Source organism: Monodelphis domestica, chromosome 1 (assembly GCF_027887165.1).
Source record: "Monodelphis domestica isolate mMonDom1 chromosome 1, mMonDom1.pri, whole genome shotgun sequence".
Classification (NCBI taxonomy): domain Eukaryota; kingdom Metazoa; phylum Chordata; class Mammalia; order Didelphimorphia; family Didelphidae; genus Monodelphis; species Monodelphis domestica.
Genome location: NC_077227.1, coordinates 716,070,459 through 716,094,670, shown reverse-complemented (window position 1 = coordinate 716,094,670; position 24,212 = coordinate 716,070,459). Strand labels below are relative to the sequence as shown.

Genomic DNA, 24,212 nt, shown 5'->3' with positions numbered 1-24,212 from the left:
TTGATCTTTGCAAACCATCCCATGACAAGGGAGCTCTCCTCATTCTACAGATGGGAAAACTAGTGGAAGTGGGGAATGAGGACCAGGAGAGACTAGTTCTTTTGCTGCTATAGTTCTTTCCCTGTAATTGGATGTTTTTCCACCACCTCAAGAACTGTCTGTCTAATATGCAGAAGCCAATGAATAAATTTATCTAGCAATAACCAAAGACATTAAAACCCAAATATAAAATATCCTTTTTAGGTCCATTTTAGCTCTGAAGTGTTACTAACGAACAGAGGAAGAAAATAAATAAATGTTTAAATCTTAAAACATGCAGCAGAAAAGATTGTATTGATTTTAACACCCAAGAGTTGAAAATACAGTAGGAAAGAGGAAATTGCCTGGCCCAAATCAGGACTAGTAATAAAGTGTAGTAATCAGCTTTCTCCCTGGCTCTCTCATAGCAGACAGCCAAAGGGAATTCTTCCTCACTTACTACTCTAATTGTTCTGATGTTTTTGTTGTTGTTGAATAGCTTTGGGAGCTGAGGATTATTGATTTTTCTTGTTTGCAGCTCGATTTCCTTTTAAAAATAACTGAACTGAATCTAGTTTGGGTCAGCAACAATGTGAAAATAATCATCTGGGTCCTACAAATAGGAGGAAATCTGATCCAAATAACTTTACTGACATAATGACTTTTTTAAAATGAGTTTTCAATTGGATGACAATTGTGTCCTTTTTTCCAACGTTACAATGTTCTGCCGAACACTGAGTATCGCCACCTTCTGATCATTCTGGAAATTGTAAAGCAAATCCCTACATAGGTAGATCAGAAGTTGACAAAGTAGAAGGGTTAGCAAAGTTTCTCTTTGTTGCTCCTGTTTCCTTTCTTCAGTTTTCTCTGCTTCCTTAATTGTCCCTCCCCTTTGTCCCTTGCCTTGCAATCCAGGAAAAGCCATCTTATAAACTAATTCATAGAAGAGAGTAAGTGATTCTCTTTCTCAAGATAAAAGAGCATCTGTAGAGGAGGTGATTTGGTTGATTTGCATCTAGTCTTGGATTCTACTCTATTGGGATGAAAGCTTCTTATACCAAAGCAGATCTGGAACTAAGTATCTTAGAGAGTTGTTCAAGGCGATGGGAAGACACCTAGCCAGTAGGTGTTATAGATAAGATTTGAATACAGGTCTTTTTGACCCCATGACTGGTTCTCTATCCACTAGCCTTTTGACTTAGAGAAGGCAGTGCCTAGTTTAATTCAGCATCTCATTGAACATTGATGGCAAAGCTTTGAGCTGTCTCTGCCCTCATCAAGAAGGGTGCAATCTACTTGCAGAGACAGTGGTTTGCCACAGAGGACACTACCACAAAGTAGAATGGATATGTGTCATGAGGAGGACCTGAGATGTGGTCGATCATATATTTTTCTAATGCATTTCTAGTTCCACAGTTCTTTCTCTGGATCTGGATAGCATTCTTTCTCCTAAATTCCTTTGGATTGGTAGAAAAGTTCATTACATTCAATTGTGCCACAGTGTATCCATCTCTGTGTATAATGTTCTCCTGGTTCTGCTTCTTTTGCTCTGCATCAATTCCTGGAGGTCGTTCTAGTTCACGTAGAATTCCTCCAGTTCGTTATTCCTTTCATAATGATAATATTCCATCACCAACAGATACCACAATTTGTTCAACCATTCCCCAATCGAGGAACAACCCCTCATTTTCCAATTTTTTGCCATCACAAAGAGCACAGCTATAAATATTTTTCTACAAGTCTTTTTTCTTATTATCTCTTTGGGTACAAATCCAGCAGTGGTATGGCTGGACCAAAGGACATGCAATCTTTTAAAGCCCTTTGCACATAGTTCCAAATTGCCCTCCATAATGGTTGGACCAATCCACAACTCCACCAGCAATGTATTAGTGTCCCAATTTTGCCAGATGTCCTCAATTCTTGCAGAGATGATTCTCACATTTTTTATAGACAGGAGAGTAGGCAAATAGGTTGGGAGTTATTCATATTCCTTCAGTCACATTTTTTTTCAGTATTAATAAAGTTAGATTTTTTTACATGGTTTTGGTGTCTTCCCCCCCCCTTCAGACACACATACTTATGCATGTATGTGTAGATAGATACTAGATTAGAGAGAGAGATAAATAATCATAAAGATAGATAATAGATTAGATAGGTGCTAGAAGATAGTTAAATAAGATAAAGATAGACAGTCCAATCTGGCCATTTTTCCATTTTGTTTAACGCTATTTTTATCTCCTTGATTGGCCTGTCAGGGACTATAATGTTAGGGTCCAAGTGAAATGGTTCTGTTATCCTTGATGGAGAAATACAAGAATGAAAAAAGTTATAAGAATGGATTATATTTATCGTTTGTTGATTATGAAAAGGCTTTTGATGCAGAGCAAAACATCGTATAGCCTCTTTTATAACGTCTCTCATCCATACATTCATACACCACAAGGGTGAATAAATATAAAGGATCTTTTGAGGTTCCTTAGATGTAACAACAGAAGCAGCACTGTTCATGATCCTCTGATAATAATTCCTAGGTGAGGCATGAAACAGTGAGATGGCTGCTTGCCAAAAGATATTTTTCACTGTGATAGAGAAGTGCAGAGGTCAGTTTAAGAAGAGCTTTCCTAGGAATGATAACATCCTACAGAAGTTTATGAATGATGTTGTGTTGGTTACCCCTTGAAATTGAGAACTCCTAGAAGAAATGTACAATCACTCATAGGAGTTTGGTCTATCTATCTACACAGAAAAGCCCAAGTGGATGAAAAATGTCTCTTGCCCAGATTTTGCCTGCAGGCATTTGGATGGGTATTATATTTAGCTTGCCCAAAAGGAACATAGAGTACAGTTGGACATTGAGATGGGCCCAAAGCTGGAAAGGAGAAAGGTTTCTCAAATATGTAGAAAACTAAGCCAGAGAACAGGAGTCATTCCCAAATTGATAAATGGCCAAAGGATGTGAACAGTCAGTTTTGAAGAAATCAAAGCTACCTATAATCATGAAAAAAATGTTCTAAATCACTCTTAATTAGAGAAATGCAAATTAAAAACAACTCTGAGATGCCACCTCATACCAAACATATTGTCTAATATGACATAAAAGGAAAATAACAAATGTTGGAGGGGACGTGAGACAATTAGACCACTAGTACGCTGTTGGTAAAGTTGTGATCTGATCCAACCATTCTGGAGAGTGATTTGGAACCTTGCCCAAAAGGTGATGAAACTGTGCATACCATTTGACCCAGCACTACCACTACTATTTCTAGATTTCCAAGAGATTTTACAAAGGAAAAGGACTATATGTATGAGAAAATGTTTATACCAGCTCTTCTTGTGGTAGCAAAGAACTAGAAATTGAGAGGATGCCAATCAACTGGGAAATGACTGAACAAGTTGTGGTATATGATGGTGATGGAACACTATTGTGCTATAATGAATGATGAGCAGGAGGATTTCAGAAAAAAAACTAGAATGACTTCCATGAACTGATGCAAAGTGAAGTGAGCAGAACCAGGAGAATGTTGTACACAGCAACAGCAATATTGTACAGTGAGAGACTATGAATAACTTAGCTATTCTTAGCAATACAAAGATCCAAGACAATTCCAAATATATATAATGAAAAATTATATCCACCTCCAGAGGAAGAACTGATGTGGTCTGAATGAGATTGAAACATACTATTTTTTACTTTATTTTTTGTTTTTATCTGTTTTCTTTCACAACATGCCTAATAGGTAAATGTTTTACATTGGCTACACATATATAACTATATCAAATCACTTGTCTTCTCAATGGGGGGGGAAAGGAAATTTAAAACTCAAAATTTTAGAAAATGAATATAAAAATGTGTTTTTACATGTAAATTGGAAAAAGCAAAATATTTGAAAAGGTTTTTTAAAAGACAAGAAGATAAACTGAATTGCTTTCAAGAAATTGCAAAACACTTTTTACTACCCAAGCTTCCAATGAAAGCAAAAATTCATCTTTTCAATACTAACATTTTATGGATATTATTACATGGAAATGAGATATGGAATACCACAGGCTCCAAAGAACTAAACATAAGTATCACACAGTAGGCAATGGTAAATCAAATGATAGGTGTGAGCTTTCTGAAACATAAGGAATTCCACACAAGAGGAGAAGCAAGGGATATAGTTGCATGGCTGGTCACACAGAAAGAGCAAGAGATCACAGTAGAGTAGTAATAGTAGAGTAGACAATTAGAGTACTCTACTGACTCCCTAAAAATGTCCAAAGAAAGTGAAGAAGGCATCAAACATGTTTGGTGAATCCCCTGTGGCAAGTTTTTGGGAGAACATAGACAAGCATAACATGGGCAAGCATGGTTGCAAAGTAGGGGAGAAACATGAAATCAGTGAGATCACAGTTGCATTTGTAGAGTTGAGATCTGGGCTCTGTACACCGTAGGTGCTTAATAAATATTTGGTGAGGCAGGAGGTAAAACTAGATGAAAATCAGCACATGCTTTCCTTTGCCTGATAGAAGATATACATGTATACATATTTTTTAAAACCTATTGATCTTTCTAAACCACAACTAACAGAACCATCTTCTTCTTTCTTTTCATGGCTATGCTCATTAAACATTCATGACGATTCTGATGGGTGTTCTTCTGAGCCAGATGACAAACTTTTGGAAATATATTCAAAGACTCTAACTTGGTTTTGCAGGTTTGTAACAGGACAGCGTAAGCCATACACTGCCCCAGTTCGTGTTTGGTCACAGCCAATGGAGCCCCCCCAAACAGAATTACTTCCAGGAGCACCAGAACAAGCAGGAGCATCTTCCTCAACACCAGCAATTGATACAGAAGAATTTGTTGAGTATGTGTTGAGTATGTGTTGATATTTTGAAGCAAAGTTAGCACAGATTCTTTCAAGTGTTCTTTATGTATAGATATGGACATTGGCATGGATATGACCATAGACATACACATAAGGCGTCATTTGCTTTTCTTATGGAAACGAATCATTTCTGTCCCATCACCCGACCCAGGACCTTTCATCAAAGGTCAGATCAGAATACCATGTGGAAAAGCATAGTAAAATCCTCTAGAACAAAATATTCCCTCCAGGGTACAACCTTACAATGACATTTATCAGTAAACTATTAATTCCCTTATTGATCACTTTGGAACATAATCAAATATCTAGATAAGTACAGGCTTTTCCTAATACTTTATAGAAGACAGACAGTACCTCAAAAGTAGAGTGAAATATCATCTGGTTATTAAAATATGTTGCCTTCTTCACCCACCCCCCATCCTTACCTCCAGATCAATTGGCATTTTCCTATTTGGAGAAAGACTTCATACTTTCCTGTATAAAGAGCCAGATGGTGGGGTAGAATATGAAGAAGAAAGTGCAGAAAATAATGATTGTCTGCCTTTAGACTTCCTACCTAGAATCACAGAATGCCAGTTGGAAGAGAACTCAGAGCTGGCCAAGGCCAATGTCTACTTGAAACATGAATCCCTCTCTACATCACTCCTGACAAGTGGCCATTTAACTCCTATTTGAAGATGTTTAGCAATGAGGGACTCACTATTTTCCAAGACAAACTATTCCACTAGCAAGAAGCTCTTATTGTTAGGAAGTTACTCCTTATATCTCTGTAATTTGCCTTCCTGTAACTTCTACCCACTGACCCTACTTTTTGCTTAGTGGCTCAACATCTTGAGAATGTGGAATGTGCTTTTTGTGTTTTGTGGAGAGACTCCAACCTTCCTGAGATGGACTCTTTTAAGTAATGTCATTTCCCTGTTCTTCCACTTCATTTGTTCTTTGGGGGGGTGGGAAGAGGGGATGTGCTTTAGGGGAAGGTAGTGACAATGTCACTCAAGCAAAGGGCTATGGCCAACTCACTAACTATCCTCTATCTGGTGAAATTCTCTAGTCAGATCATAATGAATGAGAATAACATGAATGAAGAAGAAAAGAAGCTTCTAACCCCATCAATTGTAAGCACAATCCACACAAAAGTAAAGTAAAATTTTCTTTCTCTAATAATGGACTGTCAAGAGAGGGACTACTTTATTCGGGCATTTAGGGCATTAGTATCTTCCCTGACAGGGCACCCTTTCCATGTCAAATGTATAGAGGGATCCAGGGCACCCCTGCCACCTCTCTATAGCATGAATTATATTTGCTGAGGCAAAAAACTAGTGTTCTAGAACCTTGTAGGTGACTATTGTCTCTACTGACTGAAACTCCCAAGATAAGTGGCAAAGCCTGAAGAGAAAGGCAATGGGGTCCATGAGCACACAATATTAAGATGAAGAGGGTAGAATAAGGGACAAGGGGTGGGGCCAAGAGGTTGGTCTCCAGAATAAAGACTTGCTAGCTTTCACTTCTTTTATTTCCAGCCAATAAAATCAAGCTTTGAGGAAGTAGATAGAGAAGTTTTGTCCCAGAGCCAGGTGGAATTCCAGGACAACCTGTGGGTCTTTGAACCAGATGACTCACTTGCCATTGGAGTGGAAGAAGTAAGTTAAAATGTTGTGGCTACTCTACTCATGCTGAATGTCCCTGATTTTTCCTTTATCCCACAGTAAGAGTTTCTCATCTGACTTTGTCCTTCACCAGTATAATTCAAGGAGCTAGAAGTACTTTAGTACCAAGGCTCCGAAATATCATAAAACTCTTCAAGTTCCTTCTTGGCCCTTGTGCTGTCCTGGATACCACATAAGGAAGGGACTTCCTGGAACCACAGTGGCTCATTTTGTACTGAATGTTGGCAAGAATGGGTCCAAACTCTTCCATGGGATTCCTGTTCTCCTTTGAAAGAAAAGGAAGGGGTTGGAATAGGTAATCTCCAAGTGCCTTTCCAGCTCCAATTCCTAACATCCTATCTTTTTATGACAGTAACCCCTTCGAGCCCCTTTGCCCAAGATGCTTAGATCAAAAGGAATGTAATCAAGCTTATTATGCTTTGCTCTTTTAAAAGGGGGTTTTCTAGAACAGACTTCCCAACTGGGGATACAGAGCATGGGCTTATCTCTATTTAGATTGTAGCTGTCTTGCATTTGCTTTCCTAGAGACAGGAAGCCAAATGCTGTCTTCTAAGCTCTCTGCTTAGCTCAATGCCTGGCATAAAGCAGATGCTTACTTAATAAATAGCTCTTGATTCATCTGATTGAACCACTAGCATGAGAACCATCCCCATGAACCAAGCACTCTGTTGGTTTAAATCATATGATGTCAGAGGATTTGAGATTGTGGGGTTGTTCTACTATATCTTATCATATCTGTGGCATCACCTAGATGCCTGTCATCTGAAGCCCAGCCTAGGTAAATTGGGGGGTGGGGGGCTCATTACCAGGATAGATACCAAGAAAAGAATTTTTCAGCCTCAGCAATGAAGATGTCTGTTAGGGTCCATACTTTAGGGGAAGAAGGACCTATATACCATGGTATATAGGTAAGGTATCATGGTATCATCCCTGAACATTGTTTTGTCCAATCCTGCCCTTTTTCCAGAAAATAAAATCGGGGCCCAGTGAAGGCAATGAATTATATGATAAGTAGAAGATCTAGGATTAGAACCTAAATCTCCTGATGCTCGATTCAGTTCTAACGACCTCAGAATTCTAAAAAGTCAACACCAAAGTACCGTAGGGGACCTCACAATCTCTATATGCCACTGGTCAGGTCTGTTTCACATTTCCCAAATTAGCTGCATAAATGGCATAGTGGGTAGGAAGCTGGACCTAAAGTCTGGAAGATCTAAGTTCAAATCTAACCTCAGACACTTACTAGCTGTGTGACTCTGGGCAAGTCATTTAATCTTTTCCTGCCTCAGTGTCTTCATCTATAAAATGAGGGAGTTGGATTTGATGGCCTCTAAGAATCTTCTGACTCTATATCAATAATCCTCAAATAAATACTCTGTAAATTGACTTAGTTCTACCCTTTTTGATGTTCTTCAGTAAGCTAAATGTTGTCATGCTTCATGGTTTTCCCCACAGGTATTTGACATCTTGCCCCTCTATGGAGTATTACCACCACTTAGTAGTCATCAAGTGTCCTTCTCATTTTATGGGCACTGTGACATCATTGCTCAGGTGAAGGCCCTGTGTGAAGTGGAGGGAGGCCCCACCTATGAGATTACCCTGAAAGGAGAAGCTTCATTGGTCAACTATACATTTGACACAAAGGAAATTCATTATGGACTACAGGTACAGCAAGTAAACCCCAAATGACTCCTTCTATTCTTGCCTTAAATCAGAACCAATATAATTCACTGATTCTGGTCCCTAATCTTCTGCTTCTCTCCCTGTATACTCAGTTTCTCAGGTAATTCATTGTCATGACTCAATCAAGCAATTACTAACTCTAAATATTTATTAAGCACCTTCTACATACAGGGCACTATTCTAAGAATTGGGGATACAAAAAGAAGCAAAAGATAGGTTTTGCCTTCAAGGAGCTTAAAATTTAATAGATTCCCAAATATTCCTCTCCAGACCTAACAGACCTCCCTTTCATCCACCTTGTCACTCACCAAACCACATCTCCAGATGTCTATAAGTCATTTTGATTTACTTTTCTCAGAGCTTTAAAAAAAAAGTTTCAAAATTTAAGCTCATCATTTCCTTCTAAATGATAATCCTTTCTTCCTTCCCCATTTCTGTTATCATTATCTTCAAAGTCCCTCATTTTCACAACCTTGAAAGCACTTTAGCTAATTCCATCTTCTTTACCACCTTCTAGCTCATCAATCACTAATCCCTACTGATACATCCTTCACAGAATTTCACAGATTCAACCCTCCTTATTCGTTTCCACAGTGATTGCCATAGTCCAAGGTCTCATGACATCCCATGTCAATTACTACAACTTGCTAGCTGGCTTCCCTAGTTCTAGTCTCTTTTATCCTCCATCAGTCCTACATAAGACTGCCAGATTCATCTTCCCAAATTATCATTATCATCACATCACTCCCCTACGTAAGTAACTACAGTGACTCCATAGCCTAGTGAATAAAATCAAAGCTCATCCATTGGGTCTTCAAAGCTCTTCCATTACCTCAGTACACCATAATTCCTCAATCAATCAGCAAGCACTTATTAAAGAGACTTTTATGTGCCACACATGATACTAATCTACTATTACCAAATATTCTTTTACCTATCTAAATATTTTCATTGACATTGTTACTCCATCCTTTCTCTTTGCCCATCCAAAATGTCTGTATCCTTCAAAGCCAGAATCAAGGCTTACTTCTTCCTAGTTTCAGAATTCTTCCTTGATTAATTCTATCCCACAGTGATCTTTGGCTTACTTGAAGCCCCAAACACTTGTGTGTATGGTTTGTATTCTATTATCACATACTTGCTTACTTGTTATTTGGAGGTTATTCCTGAATATCTTAGGTATGTACATGTGGGTCTTTCTCTCCACTCACCTATACTCCCCCTCCTCCATGTAGATTTTAATCTCTTTATGAGTCAAAACTTGATTGTTTAGTTCAATTCAATTTACGGGTACCCATAAAACCATGCTAACAGCTAAGGATACAAAGATGAAAATAAATTAGTCCCTGCTCTCAAGGGTTCTATGTTCTATAGGGATGGTAAGGGTAAACAGAGGGGAATTTGAAGAGCAGCAATAACTGGGGGTATAAGGAGAGGCTCCATAGAGAATGTAGTATTTAGATTAATCCTTAAGAAAAACAAGGAATCAGACACACAGAAAGGAGGAAGTACACTCCAAGGAAAACAGATAGTGTAAGGGATGACATAAGAAAATTCATGGAGGTGGGAAATTGAATGTCAAACTTGGACAAGAGCTAGTAGTTCAGTTTCACTCAAGATAGATATATAGTACATGAAGGAGAATAATACCGAAAAAGGCCAGAATGTGATCAAGCACCAGAGATAAGGAATTTCTGTTTTATCCTGGAGGCAATAAAGAACCACTGAAGATTGCTTTTTAAAAATCAGGTGATTGATAAGGTTAGATCTATGTCTTTGGAAAGATTATTTTGGCAGTTTTGTGGAAAAGGAAGAAATCAGAATTAGTTAAAAGGTTATTTAAGAGTCTACACATGAGGTTGCAATGGTCCTAAACTAGGGTGATGGTCATCTGAGTAGAGATAAAGGGACTGATGCTAGAGATATTGTACAAGTCAACAAGCCTGGGCAACTAATTAGATATACTCTGGTAAGGGGGAGATGATGCAAAGGAAGACTCAAGAGTAACAATAAGGCTATCAGCCTAAATTATTGGGAGAAGGTACTTCCAATAGTAATAGGGAAGTTTGGATGAGGAGATGGTGTAGAGAGGCAAGATTGTGAATCTTCTTTCGAATATAGAGAGTTTGAGAAGCCAGCATTACAAGCCTGGGAGAATTTAGTGTTGGATAGATGGGTAGATTAAGGAGTAATCTGCATAGAACCGGTCATTGAATTTATAAGAGCTAATTGAGATCACCAAGACAAAGAGGGAAGAGGCAGGGAGAATAAAGAGGGAGAGAAAGAGACAGAGAGGGAGAAAAGAGAGAGGAGAGGAGAAGGGAGACAGAGAGGAGAGACAGAGACAGAGACAGAGACAGACAGAGACAGAGACAGAGACAGAGACAGAGACAGAGACAGAGACAGAGACAGAGACAGAGACAGAGACAGAGACAGAAAGAGGACCAAGTCTTATGGGGAGTAGAGCAGAACATTTCCAATGCTTAGGATGGGAGATGAATGATGATAAAACAAAATAAAATGAGGAATGTGTTCAATAAAATACGAGGAAAACCAGGAAAGAAAATGCCATGGAAGCCAAAAGAAGAGGTCTAGGAAGAGCCATAGGTCAGTAGTGTCAAAAGCTAAATGCTTTATAGTTTGCAAATTACAAGTGTTGTCTCATTTGACCCTAACAACAACCCTAAGAAGTAGGTAATATTGTCCCTATTTCACAGTTGAGGAAACTGAGCCTGACAGGGTTAAATGATTTGTAGGATCACACAACTGCATTTGAACTTGGGTCTTCCTGACTCCAAATCCAGTAAAGAATAGTAAAAAGCGATTATATTTAGAAGTGAAAACACTTCCTTTTGTGCCATTGTTCTGCTCATCCCAACTAATCTCCACTTTGAAATTTTCCTTCCTTCCTTCCTTCCTTCCTTCCTTCCTTCCTTCCTTCCTTCCTTCCTTCCTTCCTTCCTTCCTTCCTTCCTTCCTTCCTTCCTTCCTTCCTTCCTTCCTTCCTTCCTTCCTTCCCTCCTTCCCTCCTTCCCTCCCTCCTTCCCTCCTTCCTTCCTTCCCTCCTTCCCTCCCTCCTTCCCTCCTTCCTTCCTTCCCTCCTTCCTTCCCTCCCTCCCTCTTTCCTTCCTTCCTTCCTTCCCTCCCTCCTTTCTTCCTTCCTTCCTTCCCTCCTTCCTTCCTTCCCTCCTTCCTTCCTTCCCTCCTTCCTTCCCTCCCTCCTTCCTTCCCTCCTTCCTTCCCTCCCTCCTTCCTTCTTTCCTTCCTTCCTTCCTTCCTTCCTTCCCTCCTTCCTTCCCTCCTTCCTTCCTTCCTTCCTTCTTTCCTTCCTTCCTTCCTTCTTTCCTTCCTTCCTTCCTTCCTTCCTTCCTTCCTTCCTTCCTTCCTTCCTTCCTTCCTTCCTTCCTTCCTTCCTTCCTTCCTTCCTTCCTTCCTTCCTTCCTCCCTCCTACCAAACTAATTTCTTCCCTTTTCCCCTCAGCTCAGCAGTTAGTGCCTTGCCCATTGAGATTACCTTCCCTCTACTGTGTGGAGATCCTGTCTGTGCCTGTTTATGTGCTGTCTCCCCACCCATGCACAACCACCTTCCCCCCTCCATTCCAATGGTGTCTTTCTTTGTATCCTCAGAATTAGCATATGGCCTGGCACATGGTCAGTGACTAATAAATGCTCAGCAATGGTTTTTTAATCCAATATAGCAGTGTCTAACAGGCTACCTGATGGTGCTAATGAATCACTTTCCCCTTTATCTTTCTAAGATGTTTGACCAAGTCATGGAAAGTGAAATCACCCTGAAAAATGTGGGCAAAGTTGGCTTTGAGTTCAAAATCATGGATGGGTATCAGAATTCTGCAGAGAACCCTCGACCGGGAGTGCCACTGATAATGCCTCGCTCTGTAAGTAGCCTGCATGACCAGGATGTAAAATCTCTTCATCTTATGCACAGAGAAAGCCTACATGCCCCATTCCAGGATGTCTGTGGGTGAGCATGTGCATGTGTGTGTTTTCCAAGTGTGTAGGATTGTGGTAAGTGTGATTAATCCTTAACAATTGAAGTAACAAAACATGTTTTTATTTTTAAAAAAATTTTTTTTTCAAACAAAATCAACTCAGGATCTATTTGCTTTGATTTCCCTTATTCAATCTTAAATTTTCTCTCAACCAGCCATTTTCCCATCCCAACCAGCCCATCTTCAAACAGAAATAAATTTAAGTTTTTCTGAGACCATTTCTTCCCTTCTCTTGTAAGTAGCAGGCCAGTAATTCACATTTAAGCTCTTTAAGTCTTTTGTTGTAGCCCCATTGTCTTTATCAACCACATGGCATTCCAATTCACAGAATTATAGAATCCAAGGTCATTTTATCCAAGCTGTTTTTGATCATGAATCTCCAGGAATGAAAATCCCAGCAAATTGTGTTCAGTCAAGCTGGTTGTGGAAAGGAATGGAAAGGTCTGGTTGACCTAATTTTGAGTGGTCAAAACCATTTCTGAAGTAGACTGGAAAACAATGATCAAGACTATCAATGATCAAGAGGGTGGCAGATGGTAATAAAAAATGTGAACTTTTTACATTCAACCATGTAATCATCCATGCATCAACCATGCAGTGGCAGCCAGAACATACTCTTCCCCAGTAAGACCACCTCCAGAGTATTGTCTCCATTTCTGGTCGCCACATTTTAGGAAGGAAAACCAAAGGAACAACCAGAGAAGGATTACAAATGGAGAGGGGTTGCAAACATGGGCCACATAAGAATAAGTTGAAGGAAATGGCAAGAAGCAGGACCAATGTGTGGAAGATAGTGGGAGGCAGCTTTCAGCTCAATATTAGTAAAAAAACTTCTTGCATTTAAATTTCTTAGATGTACTCTCTAGCAATAGTGAGTTCCTCACTTCTAGACGTCCTCCAGGAGAGACCAAGTGACTATATATCATAATGTTGTACAGTAGATGCCTACTCAAGAAGAACAACCTAACCCTTGAGTTCCTTTTCAGCTCTGAGGTTCTGTGATGTCTATGAGCTATAGGACTAGATTTTCTCTGGCAACCTACCTGGTAAGACCAGAACCAGTGCCCATTGCAGAGTTTGGTAGACTAACAAAATGGTTTTAAGAACACTACTATTCTATTTGTTTAGCTTGAGTTTTCTTCTTCCCCAGAGCAGACCCAGGCTCCATAACCTAATTCCATTCTTTCTCTTTAAATACCCTATTAATGATCTTGGAATTTTCTAAACATTCTTTGGGATGAACTGCTTCATGGGTTTTTTCCTTTGTTATATTCTTGTTCTCTCTGGTCTGACTATTGTAGGGTGTCATTGAATCAAAAAAAGAACAGATATTAAAGGTTTATTACCTTCCTGGAGTTCCTGAGGCCTTTGAGAGAAATTTTCAGGTCCAGATTGCCCACCTAGAACCAGAGACCATCACTGTGACAGGAGAGGGCATCTTTCCCCGGATCTGCCTGGATCTCCCAAGGAACATCAAAGGTATTCTATATCTCAACCTAGGGGTTTTCCAGATATGGAAAATTACATTTTCTGTTGATTCTCACTGAGGATGGATGGCTCATTCGTTGGGTAGAATACTTGGTTCTCCTCTTTCATAGTGACTACATACACATGCACAAGAGGAACAAAGACTTGGGCAGTTTAATTCAACAAATAGGAAACCCCTAAAGAGAAGACTTACTGGACAGTTTGGATCCCACCTCCCAAAGGGGATTTTCCTCTGCTATGTCAAGTGTCTTCCCCTGGGGGGAAGCTAAGTGGCTCAGAGCCAGCCCTGGAGATTGGAGGTTCTAGGTTACCATCTGACCTTAGATACTTCCTATCTATGTGACCCTGGAAAAGTCACTTAGGGGACAGCTGGGTGGTTCAGTGGATTGAGAGCCAGGCCTAGAGATGGGTGGTCCTGAGTTCAAACCTGGCCTCAGACACTTCCTAGCTGTGTGACTCTGGGCAAGTCACTTAACCCCCATTGTCTAGCCCTTATTACTCTTCTGCCTTGGAGCCAATATACAGTATTGATTCTAAGACAGAAGGTAAGATTTTAGAAAAAAAGAAAGAAAAGTCATTTAACCCCAGTTGTTTAGCCCTTGCCACTCTTCCACCTTAAAAGCAAAACACTATCAATTAGAGTTAAAAGTAATTGCTTCTAAGACAGAAGGTAAGGGTTTAAAACAAAAGAATTTCCTCCCCCCCAAATTTTGTCTTTGGATTTCTAAGATTTGGCTCCTCTTCCCCCTCCTACAGCGCGGTGTCCCATAAGTACAACATTGAGACACTTTCCTACCGCAAAAGCTAGCATTATTGTGGTACAAACTGTGCAGAAAGCCAATCACCCCCCCAGTTTCATTACTCACACTTGCTTGGCTCAGCTGAAGTACACAAAGCTAAATTTAAATAGTAATCTCTTGTTTAGGTTGCTAGTTGTTCTCTCTGCTGTCCCCCTCCTCCTCCAGGACAAACAGAATTTTTCTGGTCTCTGAGGAAGCAGAGGTCCCAGCTAGATCATCAAGGACCAGGCTCCAACTTCTCTTCTCTCAGCCACCCAAAGCCCACTCAAGTGCTCTCCTGAGTTCAGCCCACAGAATGTCCCACAGCTTATTTAGGAAATTCTTCTCTCCTTCTTCATGCTCTTTTGAACCCCGTCTCTTCCTAAACCCCAATTTCCATCCCTCCTCCACCTCACCAGTTTTTTTTCCTGCCATGGCTTAGCATCTGACTGTCTATTTCTCAGTCTTCTGTAACCCTTCACATGAGCCTATCTCAAACCCATATTTAAATTTTCAAAGCAGGATTATGGCAATATTTAATCTATATATCAGAGAGAAGAAGCTTTGTAAAAAAAAAAAAAAAGAAAGCCTACAAACAGAGCTCGGGGATCTGAAATAAATACATTGGCTGTCTACACTTTCCAGATAAATCATGTAATCATTTACCCTATTTTGGCTTCAAAGACATCTTGTTTAATATTTTATACTTAAGTATTACTCAGTAAATGTGAATAGTTCCATCATCATGGTATCTACAACTACACTTATTATGGATCTTGGACCCTCTTTTTGGATCCTGGGCCCCTTAGGCAGTCTTGAGAAGCCTCTGGACCCCTTCTCACAAATCGTGTTTTTAAATTCACAAAATAAAATACATTCGATTACAGAGGAAATCAATGCTATTAGACAGACAGGAAGGCTGTAATCAAATGCATTTAGCAGTGAATCTATTAACCGCAGTAATTTTGAGCCAGTGATGAACATTTTTTTGGTATCTGCAGCTGTATTGTGATGTGAAAATAACCGTGATTTCCTTTCTGGTGATCTTGTTCAATTCATAATTGAAGGAAAGGCTAAATTTCAATGAAAAGTTAGTAAAAATAAAAATGTCCTTTTTTGCAACCAATTAAAATCTATCCAACCTCTGATTAAGAAACTCTGATTTAAATGTTTACGTTCTATTTCAAACAGTACTACAGAGGAAGGCTGAAAACGTTCCTTGTCCTTTTATCCCTCTGTGAGATGAGAGCCAACGGTAGGAGCACAATTCACGTTCCTTTCCTGATTTTTCCCCTCTTTTCTTTCTAACCACCAACAGGAAATGAAAAATATGAGGAATTTTTAAGAGAGGCCAGAAAAAATCTAGGAAAGAAGATCAGCAAAGATATGTTGTCCGTCTTCCCCGATCCAGGAACCGAAACCACCGGATCTGAGGAGGATTTTGTGGCAAGTCTTTAGAAGAGCAGTTCTCTTCCCAGGACATCTGTGTGTCCCTGCAGAGAGTCATGCTCACACCCACGTCCTCACACACATGCACACTCCCACCCACATACACAAACACAGACTCACATGCACGCACACACACACACACACACACACACACACACACACACACACACACTTACATATTCAGGACCAGCTCTTCACCATCATGTCTTCTTGTTTTATTTAAGTGAATGCCCACTTTGCCAAATAAAGAGAATGGGTTTGGCGATGACAAGCCCTGGGCAGCCTTAGCAGGAGGCAGAAGCGAGAGTCATTCAGGATATCTGCCGGAGGCTAAAGTACCTTCTTCATGGCAAGGGTGGTCTTCTAGCAGATGAAGCAGTTTCTCCAGCTGAGCTTCAAGCCCCAACCATAGCAGGCCATTCCTTTGCGTTAAGGCTACCCAAACGCTTTCTTTAAACTGGGCATATGGGTCATCCTTTCTTCTAGGAGTAGGAAAGACCCGAAGGCATTGTCCATGGCACAGGAGAGGCAACCAGGGGAGACACGGCTATGGCAGGAGAAAGCAGCAGCAACTAGTTAAATTCCATCAAGTGTCTTCCCTGGGTCTGTTTCCTTGTCTGCCTAATGGGGATCATTGCATTTGCCCCAATTCCTCGTCATCCAATGAAATTCCATACATATAACATTATTTCAACCTTAAAAAGCATTCAATAAAGGCAAGTTCCTCTTGTGAATGGCTGGATGTCACTGGATCCTCATTGGAGAAGGAGACAACATAAAGAAAGAAAGGGACAGAGTACAGGAAGAGGAAATGAAGGCAAACACTGCCATCTTCACAAATTTACTGAGTCAGGCCTGGCCCATTACATCAAGTGTGATCCTGGTCACACTTCCCATTAAAGAAGACCTCTAGAACCATGAAGGGTCCAGGAGATATGTTCAGCAAAAGAATTCAAATGAAATCTTATCTTTAAGAAGACCCAAGTTCAAATCTAGCCTCAGACACTTACTAGCTATATAATCCCGGGAAGTCTGTTAACTCTGTTCGCCTCAGTTTCTTTGTCTATAAAATAGGGATAACAGTAGCCCCTACATCTCTAGGTTGTTGCAAGGATTGACTAAGATAAAGTGCTGGGCAAATCTTAAAGGTTTTTATAACATGCTAGCTATTACTATTTCATTTGTGTCTAGGGCATAGAGTTAGGGACTGGACCAGTGATTTCATTGGTATAGGGGATTCCCCAATAAGGAAATTCCCTCTACCAATGTGAATCAGCCCCTTCTCTGCAACATACAGTCTTAGAGAGTTATTTAGAGCACAGAGAAGTGAGGCAGCTTGACCAATATGGGTCAGAGGCAGGACCAAGCTAGTCCATTCTGGGCCTCTAGGGAGTCACAAGGTACCCAATCAAAGGATGAAGCTGATACCAACCAAAATGGGTTTTCAAACAGAATAATTGGGTACAATTTATATTAAATTCACACACTAATATGGGTCCAAGGCAGGGCTAGAGCCCATGTCTTCCAGGCTCCAAAGTCAACTCTCTTGTCTCCTATACCAGATTGCCTTTCTTATTTAACATTTAGGAATATGATAGAGCCATTGGAAAAATTGAACTTATTTTTCTATAAATGTACCAGATGGCTAAAAATATGAAGTGTTGAGTCATTTTCAGTCATGTCTGACTCTTGGGGACTCTATTTGGGGTTTTCTTGACAGAGATACTGGAGCTACTTTGCCATTTCCTTCTCCAGCTCTTTTTACAGATGATAAAACTGGGGCCAACAAGATTAAGTGATTTGCCCATCATCATACAGCTAATAAGTGTCTGAGGCCAGATTTGAACTTAGGAAGAAGAGTCTTTCCAAGCCCAGGGCTCTATCCACTGCACTACCCAGTTGTTTCTCATTTGATAGAGAAGGAAATAAATCTCAAGAGGAGGAATGACTTACACTAAACTCTTAACAGATGATTGATATAAGAATTATGACACCACACGGTCTCATACATAGCCTCTGATCTGTGTGGTTTGGCCTCTCTTCTTTCCTAGACTCTCCTTCATTCAGTCTGATGGTGGCGACAATCCTTGGACATCCATGCTAGCTCATGGAGGACTGATGATGGCTATTGGTTTTCCTAAAGAAAAGGAGTGACTGTGTCTTGTTTTTTTTTTTAATGTTACAGTTAGATGTCCAACTCCAGATGGAGATAGAGAGGTTGATCATCCAGAACCATGCTTTAGAGCAGCAGAAATTGTTCGATCTGGAGGATTCTTTCTTCAGTTCTCGAGCACGCCGTCGATTGCTCAAGTTAGTCATTTTTCTGCTTATTGTTCTCAGAATGGATCAGTTGATAAGTCTAGAGGAAGGCTCATGAAACTTAAATGGAGGTTTATTCTCTGGAAGCAAAAACAGACAACATTGGCATATGTCAAACATCCGGCTTAATTAATTTAGTTCATCAGAGAGATTTTTAACTCATCTCCAAAGCTGGAAAGCTTCGGCTGTCAGTCAGTCAAGCATTGTTAAGAACCTACTTTGGGGGCAGGTGGGTGGCTCAAAGGATTGAAAGTCAACCCTCGAGATGGAAGGTCCTGGGTTCAAATCTGGACTCAGACACTTCCTAGCTGTGTGACGCTGGGCAAGTCATTTAACCCCCATTGCCTAGCCTTTAGTGCTCTTTTGCCTTGGAACTGATGCACAGTATTGATTCTATGATGGAAAGTAAGGGTTTAAAATCAAAGCCTGCTATGTGCCTGGCATATCAGATACAAGCACAGACACATAAAGGCATATATCCCATAGGAAGGCGAGTAGTACAAATCTGTGGACTGTCTTGAAAAGACCTTGTTCCTAACCACAATTCAGCTCCCTGTTGCTGGTTCCAAGAACAGGATGACAGAAGCTAGGGCTTGATAGCGTTCCATATGTGATCAGTATCCCGGTTGGAGCCAACGTCCCATGGCAGTTGCCATTCACCGTTTCAGGGCGCAGCTTCCCGAGTACATCCTTGACTTCGGCTACATAATTCTCGGTGAAATACTCACCCACTATGTCAAAATCACCAACACCAGCAATTTGCCGGTATCTTTCCAGGCGGAAAAGGGCGCCCTCCATGACACAGGTAACTGCGCAGGACATCTTTCCCCACTCTTCACTTGGAGTTGGTACCCTCCATTCCCCCAGGTCTGCAGAGGGCTCGCGGCCATGTCCTCAGAAGGACACGGAGCCTCGTTCTCAAAAGATCTTCTCTGAAGCGAAGCCTGGAGGCCCACGTGGGGACGGTGTAGAGGGGACGCCTTTAAGCAAACCGCCTTCACGCGGGCTCCACGGACTCGCTGATTGGATCTTTTGAGAACTATCTTTTAATAATAGACTTGGTTTCCTTGATCATCCTTTCCATGTTTGAAGCAGCACTCTGAGAAAGGGCCCATCCGTTGGACTAGACGCCCAAAGGGGCCCGGTTGGACTCGGTGACCTCCTGGGGCCTCCTGGAGCTCCAGGAGCGTGTGAGTCCTAGCATGGGGGTCCACGTGGTTTCTGTGAAGATCCAGCTTGAGCTTCCCCCTGCCCCTTGCCAAAGAAAAGGCCGGGACCTTTCCCCTGCCGGGACCTTTCCTATAAAACCCTATTGTTCTGGTCCAGGCTTCAGTGTACATCTGGACCGGGTGAAGAACCTGCCTTTTTGTGAGTCGGAAACCTGCGAAGTGCGATGCGACCCCCAAGCGGCCAACGTGTCTGTCGGAAGCAAAGAAGCGATTCTGCCCATCAAGGTGAGCGGCAGTGTTCAGCCTCCACGCGGCCTTCGCTGTCCTCGTCCCCGGGCGGCAGGGGCTGGCCACCGGCCCTCCTGGGCAAGGGGTAGGACAGCGGGTGCCGCTGGCCGGGCTGACCAGACCTTCGCTCGCCGCAGGTGTCCGGTGGGCCGACGCTGCACATCTGTCTGCGTGCCAAGGTGACCACACCGTCTCTCTCCTTATCTCACGACAAAGTGGAGTTTGGCACCATCCAGTGTGGGCAGTGCCAGGTGGTAACCATCCAGCTCTACAACGATCTGCCCGTCTCCTGCGAGTGGAGCATCCACAACCCGAGGCAGGTCTCAAAGGTAACCAGAGCCGCACGCTCGGGTCCTCTCAGTACATATCTATTGAGCTTTCACCGTAGCTTTTATTATCCTCCTTTATAGATAAGGAAACTGAGAAAGATAAGAGATGATACGGCTTACCCAGGGTTGCACAGTCAGTAAATGCCCAAGGCTGGATTTGAACTCAGAACCTCCTGACCTCAAGACTAACATTCTTCCTGATAGGGTTGGGAGCCATACTGTAGAGGACTTGCAACGTCAGGCACAAAGGTCTGGGTTTAATTCAGTGCAGAGTTAGTGAAAAAAAAATTAATAGGATAGTGGCATGACCAGAGATATGCTTTTGGAAAATTAATTTGGCAACAGTGCCTAGAATCAATTACAAAAGAAAATGATGAGAAGATCATTTGGATGTAATAAGAGCCTGAAAGTGAAAAATAAAGATTCAATGCATCTGAATAAACCTTTATTCAGTGCAGCAGCTGTATGGGGGACACTATTGAAGGTATTTCAATGGAAGAATCATCAACAGGGACAGAAATCATAGGACTGATGTCCGACTGAGGGCCAAGGTGGAATGGGTAGGGATTAAAGGGCTGGCGGGAGAGAGCGAGAGACCACAGACCCAGGGTGATCCAGAATGTCAGTAGAGTTAAAAGTCAATAATAAAAGTCAGAATGAGGCACTGATTTAAAAGCCAGAACAGGCTTTTGTTCTCTTGGATTTGAGGGACAGCAAGATAGCCAAGAGAAGATACTCTGAAGGCAGCTGGGAATACAGGACTCGAGCTCAGAGTGGAGGATGGAGCTTGAGCCAGAGATCTGGGAAAGGACATAGAGGGGATGTTTAGGAAGAAATAGGATTGCCCAAGAATAGAGAGAGAAGAGAAAAGAAGGCCAAGGCTGGAACCTTAGGGACAAACACTTTTTTTAACCTTTACCTTCTGTATTGGTTCTAAGGCAGAAGAGTGGTCAGGACTAAGTAATAGGGGGTGAGTGACTTTCCCAGGGTCACACAGCTAGGAAGGGTCTGAGGCCAGATTTGAAGCCAGGATCCCTTGTATCCAGACCTGCTGCCCTATCCACTATGCTATCTAGCTTCCTCAGGGACATACACTTTTAAGAAATGGAAGGAACCAGGGAAGGAGATTGAAAAAGGTCAGACAGGCATGAGGAGAACCAGAATGATGCCCATGGCTCTAGAAGGCAAAGAAGGGGAAAGGTCCAGAAAGGAGGAGGATGGTCATCAGGTTGACATTCAGTGCCTTAAACATTTTACTCTGTTTAAGGGGCTATTGTGGAGCCATTAAGTCACAGAAAATGGATTTTTTTTTCCCACATTGTATGAGGAAATGTGGTTTCTATCCAACCAGAATTTCTAGGTCCTCTGCTTTCTAGTTTGATTTGCCCTTCTGGAGAATGCCTTATCACTGGGTAATACAGCCCCATCTTGGCTCAATCAAACAAGGAAGATCAGTTCTATTCTCCATGAAAATGGACCTCACTGGTTGATTTTTTTTCAAATACCAGCTGGACAAGCGCATGCCAAAGTACTTAAGGAGGAAACTACTGGCAGAATTAAAGCCAAAGCGTCAAGCCTTTGATGTCCTGCCTGTGTCTGGAATCCTGCATAGTGGGGACCGAAAAAATGTGCAGGTCAAGTTCATGCCGTCAGAAGAGGTAAAGCTTTAGTTGTGCCTATTAGAGAACGTCGTTTTTCTAAGATGCTTCAGCAATAAGACTTGAGATCCTATGACCTGAGAGAATATAATTGCTTTAGGCTCATTGGATCATTGGATGATCGCATTGCTGAGAGTTGCCAAGTCTTTCACAGTTGATCATTCCACAATATTGCTGTTTCTGTGAACAATGTTCTCCTGGTTCTGCTTATTTCACTCTGCATCAGTTCTTGTAGATCAAACTATAATTTAGATAAAGGTCTGGACTGAAATAGTCTCGAGCCCTATAGAAGAGAAGTCAGTTAAAATATTTAATGCCTAAGGACTTTTCTAGAGAGCTGGCTAAAACACAAAGGAGCTGAAGTGGCTCCTGGGACTATTGAATTAAAAGAGCTGAAGAGATGATGTTGGAGGGAGTGTAGAAAGAAAAGCACACTAATATAATACACTATTGGGAGAGCTGTGAATTAACTAATCTGTAAATGTAGTTTGAAATTATGCAACATTCCCTTTTTTATATACTGCTGCAGGCATCTACCCTAAGAGGACCAAAGATAGGAAGGTCCCATGTACACTAACATATGTATAGCTGCGCTTTTGTAGTAGTCAACTACTGGAAACAAAGCAGATGTCCATCAAGTAGGAATTAGTTAAATAAATTTCAGTCCTTGAACATAATTGAGTATCATTACATTGCATGGAAAGATGGATATGAACTGATACAAAATGAAGTAAGCAGAGCTAGAAAATTAATATACACAATAACTACAACAGAAATGGAAAGAACAGCACACATTCTAAAGAGGAAAAAATTCTGAATGCTGTATAATTATTTTTATTTTCTAAAAACCCTTATCTTCCACCTTAGAATCAATACTATATATTGGTTCCAAGGCAAAAGAACAGTAAGGGCTAGCAATGAGGGTTAAGTGACTTGCGCAGGGTCACACAGCTGGGAAGTGTCTGGGACCAGGTTCAAACCCAGGACCTCCCATCTCTAGACCTGGCTCTCAATCCACTGAGCCACCCAGCTGCCCCCAATTATTATTACTAGGCATGGCTCTGAAGAGGTAAGATTATACTCCTCTCCCTTTTTTGCTACAATGAAGCGTTATGAGTATGGAATGTGGCCATGTAGTATTGGGTTTAACTCATGTGCTGATTAATTTTGCTGAACTGTGTGTGCATGTCCGCATCCTTGTTATTCTTTGTTATAAGGGATGAGTCTCTTTGTAGGGAAAAGATGGAGGAGGATAGATCTCTAAATGTAGATGATATAAAAAGAAAGGTTATCAGCATTTTGTTTTTGTTCCTTTATTTTTCTTCAGTTACATGTAAAAATAGTTTCCAACATTTTTAAAAGAATTTTGAGTCTTGAATTCTTTGCCTCCCTCCCCCTCCCACCCCCTAGAAGCAGAGGTTTTACATGTGCAATCATGTAAAACATTTTTACATAGTAATCCTTTTATGGAAGAAAACAGACAAAAAAATTTAACAAAGTGGAAAAAAAAAAAACCTTTTGCTTTAGTCTGGATCCAGACTCCATCATTTCCTTCTTTGGAAGCAAGTGGCATTATCAACAAAATTTTTCAAAAGAAATCTCATTCTATAGGACATACCATGAGCTGTTGCAGTTGATAAGGCCAGTTAAAAGCCAATTTTGGATCTTTTGTGTGACTATGATCCCTTCATGGTAGCTAGAGCATTGAGAAGGAGGGAAGGTTAGCATGACGAATTAGACATTTTAGCTGTTTGTCTACTCTCCCAGTATGAACTCTCCCAGGGTAATTTAATTGGAAACATTTTCTATCTTATCAATGGCAGACCAGTTAAAAGCATCCATCAATTTGGGGCTTTTCCCATGGCCGGAGATAGAAAGTCATCTCAAGGCTTTCCCCTTTTGATTTTCTCTTTCTTGTTCTTTCCCCTCCTCAGAAATTCTACAGCCAGTGCCTGACGGTGAATATCGCTCACAGTACCCAGAAGCTGAGCTTGTTTGTGCAAGGCTATGGTCTGGAGCCCCGCCTGGATTTTAGCCCCTCTGTCCTAGAGTTGGGGCCTTTGCTGCCTTATGCTCCTGGTGATGAGGCAGAGGTCATTGTGAAGAATCCTTGTGATTTTCCCATTGAGTTTTACTCCCTAGAATTTGATCAGGAATATCTTTTAGAAGAAAAGGTAAGAAAAGCTCAAATCAATCTCCTGCATGCCTTTGGTGGCTAAAACAATATCCCTTGTGAAAGAGACCAGCAAAAGGAACTATGAAAAAGAAATCAGAGAAATAGGAGAAGCAAAAGAATAGAAAACCAGAAAATTCCAGGAAAGAGAAAGCATCAAGGGGGCAAGTGGGAGGAGGTTAGCCATGGAATTTGTTCTGGCAAAGTCAAGAAAGATGGAGCCTGAAAAAAGGCCCATGGTGGACAATTAAGACCTTGGTGTGGACCAGACCTTTCTGTCCTGATGTCAGGAGGCAACCCAGACACACCTG

General features: G+C 41.2%; 1 protein-coding gene across 5 annotated transcripts in view; it reads left to right on the top strand.

Moving 5' to 3' along the window:
* Nucleotides 1-24,212, top strand: part of HYDIN (HYDIN axonemal central pair apparatus protein) — a 451,163-nt gene that overhangs the window by 281,997 nt on the left and 144,954 nt on the right. For all 5 annotated transcript variants that reach the window (XR_008917906.1, XM_056824703.1, XM_056824709.1 and 2 more), the window contains exons 24-36: nt 4,716-4,868; nt 5,941-6,004; nt 6,410-6,529; nt 8,012-8,221; nt 11,998-12,135; nt 13,551-13,728; nt 15,835-15,962; nt 18,151-18,275; nt 18,953-19,089; nt 19,611-19,738; nt 19,879-20,070; nt 21,579-21,728; nt 23,663-23,902. Coding sequence is in view for 4 of the 5 variants with exons in the window: in XM_056824703.1 (XP_056680681.1) it covers nt 4,716-4,868; nt 5,941-6,004; nt 6,410-6,529; nt 8,012-8,221; nt 11,998-12,135; nt 13,551-13,728; nt 15,835-15,962; nt 18,151-18,275; nt 18,953-19,089; nt 19,611-19,738; nt 19,879-20,070; nt 21,579-21,728; nt 23,663-23,902 (1,963 nt within the window). In the remaining variant the exon portion in view is untranslated. The remainder of the gene's footprint in view (nt 1-4,715; nt 4,869-5,940; nt 6,005-6,409; nt 6,530-8,011; nt 8,222-11,997; nt 12,136-13,550; nt 13,729-15,834; nt 15,963-18,150; nt 18,276-18,952; nt 19,090-19,610; nt 19,739-19,878; nt 20,071-21,578; nt 21,729-23,662; nt 23,903-24,212) is intronic.